We start from the raw sequence: 3,220 nt of genomic DNA on the forward strand, positions 1-3,220 counted from the left end.
TAGCCTCCAGTGACAGCTTTTATTACTCAAAGCAGTCGTTATTGACTGTTAATAAAAGGTTTGTTAAAGATGGAAATGCTATGCAAGGCAGTGGACATGCTGACTGTTTCATAAATGCACCTCTTGCTCTACCTCAACACTTGTCTTTTCTTTTCTTGCTGTCTACTTGTTGAAGAGGTCATGAAATGCTGATTCATTTTTCAATAATGACAACAGCATTTTGCAAGCACATTGTTGACGGTTCAAATGTTTGTTTGTGTTTTTTTTTTTTAAATGAAGCTGTCCGGCTGATTAACGTCTGGCAAAAAGTGTGTTTGCCAAGCAAAATAATGAACAAGTGACAAGTTTCTGAAGTTTCACAGCAAGCCAACAAAGGTCGTTCTAGAAGGTATTTGTAATGTTTCTAAACCATTGCTTTAGTAAGAGATGAAGACACGGGAGGAGACGTGTGTGTGTGTGTGTGTGTGTGTGTGTGTGTGTGTGTGTGTGTCTTTCTTTTTATTGTCGTGCCTGTGTGTGACTCGGTCCAGGGGGGTGTTCACACGTTGAAAGATGCTATTCAGACTCTGCCAGCTGTCTGTTATGTAATGGAGTAACTTGGACCAGCTCTTGTTGACTGGCTGTGTAGTGTGTGTGTGTGTGTGTGTTTGTGTGTTTGGCCCAGCCCACTGTTACAGAACACTTCCCCTGGTCGCTTTGAGGAGGCTCTAGCTGGCAGGATCCCTGACATTAGTGTTGCTCTCTGGCTGCCTGCTGTCTCGAGCTATGGATGCACAGCTGGTTGTAGCTCTGCTGGCTCTCACCTCCCTGGGTGCTGCTTCTGAACCGGACTGCAAAGAGCTGGTTAAGCCTCTGGTACTGGACAGCCACAGCCCTGTGAGTAAAAGCAATCATTTGTTATGAGCTGGGGTCATATGTGAAGGGGCTTTGTAGCACAGCGCTGTGTTAACATAACTTGAATAGCTTTTGTTTTGATGTTAAAATTAAAATGTGCTCCATGGTATTTCAAATGAACTAAGGGTCTTAACAACACAATTGCTCATTTAATGTATCACTCCTGAGCGCAAGCCAATCTGTGTTATGTATTATCTTTGTTTATGGTTTTACAAAGCTCAACTATATTCAATATCTCATGCATATTGAGGTGTCTTGTATATCTCTGTGTTTGTGGCAGATCTATGGGAAGTGGGTGCTCCATGTGGGGTCGTGGGACCAGCCTGGTCTGAAGAACGACCTGGTGGTGGTGAACGGCTCCTGGGTGGAACTGTCGGCTTCCTCGGACAGCGGAGTCATGTCCATCTACTGGTCCGACCGCCTGTAAGGACACTGCAGACATATTGATGTTCCATTTTTGCTTACATACAAAAGATAATGGTTAAGAGTGTATATTAATTAAAAGATGTGGATTGTCACTCCTTTTTTCTTGTTTCGTTTGTCCTATTACAGAAGTGATGACAAATGCCTGCAGGGGTTAGCCAATGCCACCATCTCAGGGATGACCAGCCACACCACTTGTAACTATCTCTATCGTTCAGTTACACCCTGCTCATCACTGCTCTTTCTATGACGTGTAATGTTGTGTGGGTGATGCAGCAAAAACAATATTACCACAGTAAAGGGACATTTGATTAAAAAGGTTTAAACAAAGGTTTTTACATACTTTATTTTAGTATGTTATATAACATTTACAATATATTTATGGACATAAAAGACAATATATTGCATTTGGGTTACATTGATTGTGAAGCCTTGTTTTTCTAATGTGTCCCAGTTAACATCAATGGTCACACTTCATATCATGATGGAAAGTACTATGAGACCTGCTCCGACTGCCTCCTGTCCGAAGACACCACCCTCCTCCCCGACGGCAAGTCAAAGGGACGATACCTTTTCCTCTTCAGTAAGGCAGTTTCTTCCCCCTAAAAAGAACAACACGATTTCTGCATTTATTTTTTTGTAAAAATATATATTTTGATAATTTCTTCCTTATTTCTGTCCTTTTTCCCGTGTCACCTCTTTATTCCTACCACCTCACCCTCTCCGTTTTATTCCTCTGGCTTCTCTTTAAAGCACGTAACGGCACTTTGGAGCCGTCCGAGTTAGAAACCTTCAAGAAGCAGGCAGAGTGCCTTAAATTCCTCCCAGAGTACCACTTTGGAGGAACAGGTCAGCTGGCATTTCATACCAAATGAAATCATAAAAGCCCTATAATGCCACCTTCTTCACCAATCAGTGATGTTCTCCTCTTTCAGATCTGTGTCCAGATGAGAGGGTCCCTGCATCAAATGGTGCCGAGAATACAGAGAATGATAAAACCGATGTTCCGCCCACTGAAAAGTAAAGCGGAGCAAAGAGATGTCATCGCCCTTTGAACAGCAGGCACCCATCCAAACACATCCAACTTAACCTGTACTCAATAGTGTTGTAATGTGATCTGCACACACTGTGGAATAGATTTTCCTTAGTCCGGTTACAGCTGGTTTTAGCAGCAGAAATGAGTTCACGGCCTGTTGGTGTCAAGTTAGATCTGTGGCTATGAGCACCGCAGTCTTATGAATGTGTGTCTGCCTGCTAAGCCGTTTGACCTTTCATGATTTAGTTTAAGAAATGTGATATGTATTCAGTTAAGTGGATTCTGGCAGGCACCGTTATGGCTGAAAGATCCACTTCAATGCATTGTTCAAATCAATTTAATAATCTGTTCGTTGAGTAACTATTTCCAACTGGTTGTGCGATGTAAATAAAAAAGCTTTCAGTCGCTCTCTGTGTTGTGTTCTTGTCACATATTTCTACACTTATCCAGTAAAAGTCTTTGGCTTCTGAGCTCCAACATTTCTTTAATGATTTGCAAATGCATTAGAAGATGCCAAACTCTCCAGATTAAATCCAGATTAATTGCTCCATCAAAAGCACTACACCTCCTCTCAAATGCACCGCCTTTCCCAGAAACTTCCACAAAGAGCGTTGCTGGGTAACGTCTCCGGTAGGGGGAGAAAGACGACGTCAAACTTTTAAACTGTCACCACAATGCGTTCAACCTTCATTCAACTGAAGAAAAAACACCTCAAGTACTTTTCAGATGTCTGATCAGTCAGGGACAAGTTTTGGCACTTTGCCCGAGTTCATTTAGGGGCAACGCTACGGGCAACAGAGGACTGTTGAGCTGGCCATGCAACGCTGAACTAAAGAAATCTGCATGGGTCTGCATGGTAGTTACAAA

The 3,220-nt window shown here is 42.5% G+C and overlaps 1 protein-coding gene across 1 annotated transcript; it reads left to right on the forward strand.

Moving 5' to 3' along the window:
• The first annotated feature begins 704 nt into the window (after positions 1–704).
• On the forward strand, positions 705–2,760 carry LOC137779212 (saxitoxin and tetrodotoxin-binding protein 1-like). Its single transcript, XM_068566795.1, has 6 exons — positions 705–876; positions 1,175–1,317; positions 1,447–1,514; positions 1,772–1,900; positions 2,071–2,166; positions 2,253–2,760. Exons 1-6 carry the CDS (start codon positions 766–768, stop codon positions 2,339–2,341), a joined length of 636 nt encoding a protein of 211 aa, XP_068422896.1. The 5' UTR covers positions 705–765; the 3' UTR covers positions 2,342–2,760.
• Positions 2,761–3,220: the final 460 nt, after the last annotated feature.

Source organism: Clinocottus analis, unplaced genomic scaffold (assembly GCF_023055335.1).
Source record: "Clinocottus analis isolate CAN_PGR_092001 unplaced genomic scaffold, fCliAna1.0.p SCAF_7, whole genome shotgun sequence".
Classification (NCBI taxonomy): Eukaryota; Metazoa; Chordata; class Actinopteri; order Perciformes; family Cottidae; genus Clinocottus; species Clinocottus analis.

Bases quoted from the DNA above. Each gene is read 5' to 3' on its own strand.
- LOC137779212 (XM_068566795.1), top strand. From the start codon at position 766: ATGGATGCACAGCTGGTTGTAGCTCTGCTGGCTCTCACCTCCCTGGGT. The intron at 1,901-2,070 runs GTAAGGCAGTTT...TTCTCTTTAAAG, and splicing joins ACGATACCTTTTCCTCTTCA to CACGTAACGGCACTTTGGAG. The intron at 2,167-2,252 runs GTCAGCTGGCAT...CTCCTCTTTCAG, and splicing joins GTACCACTTTGGAGGAACAG to ATCTGTGTCCAGATGAGAGG.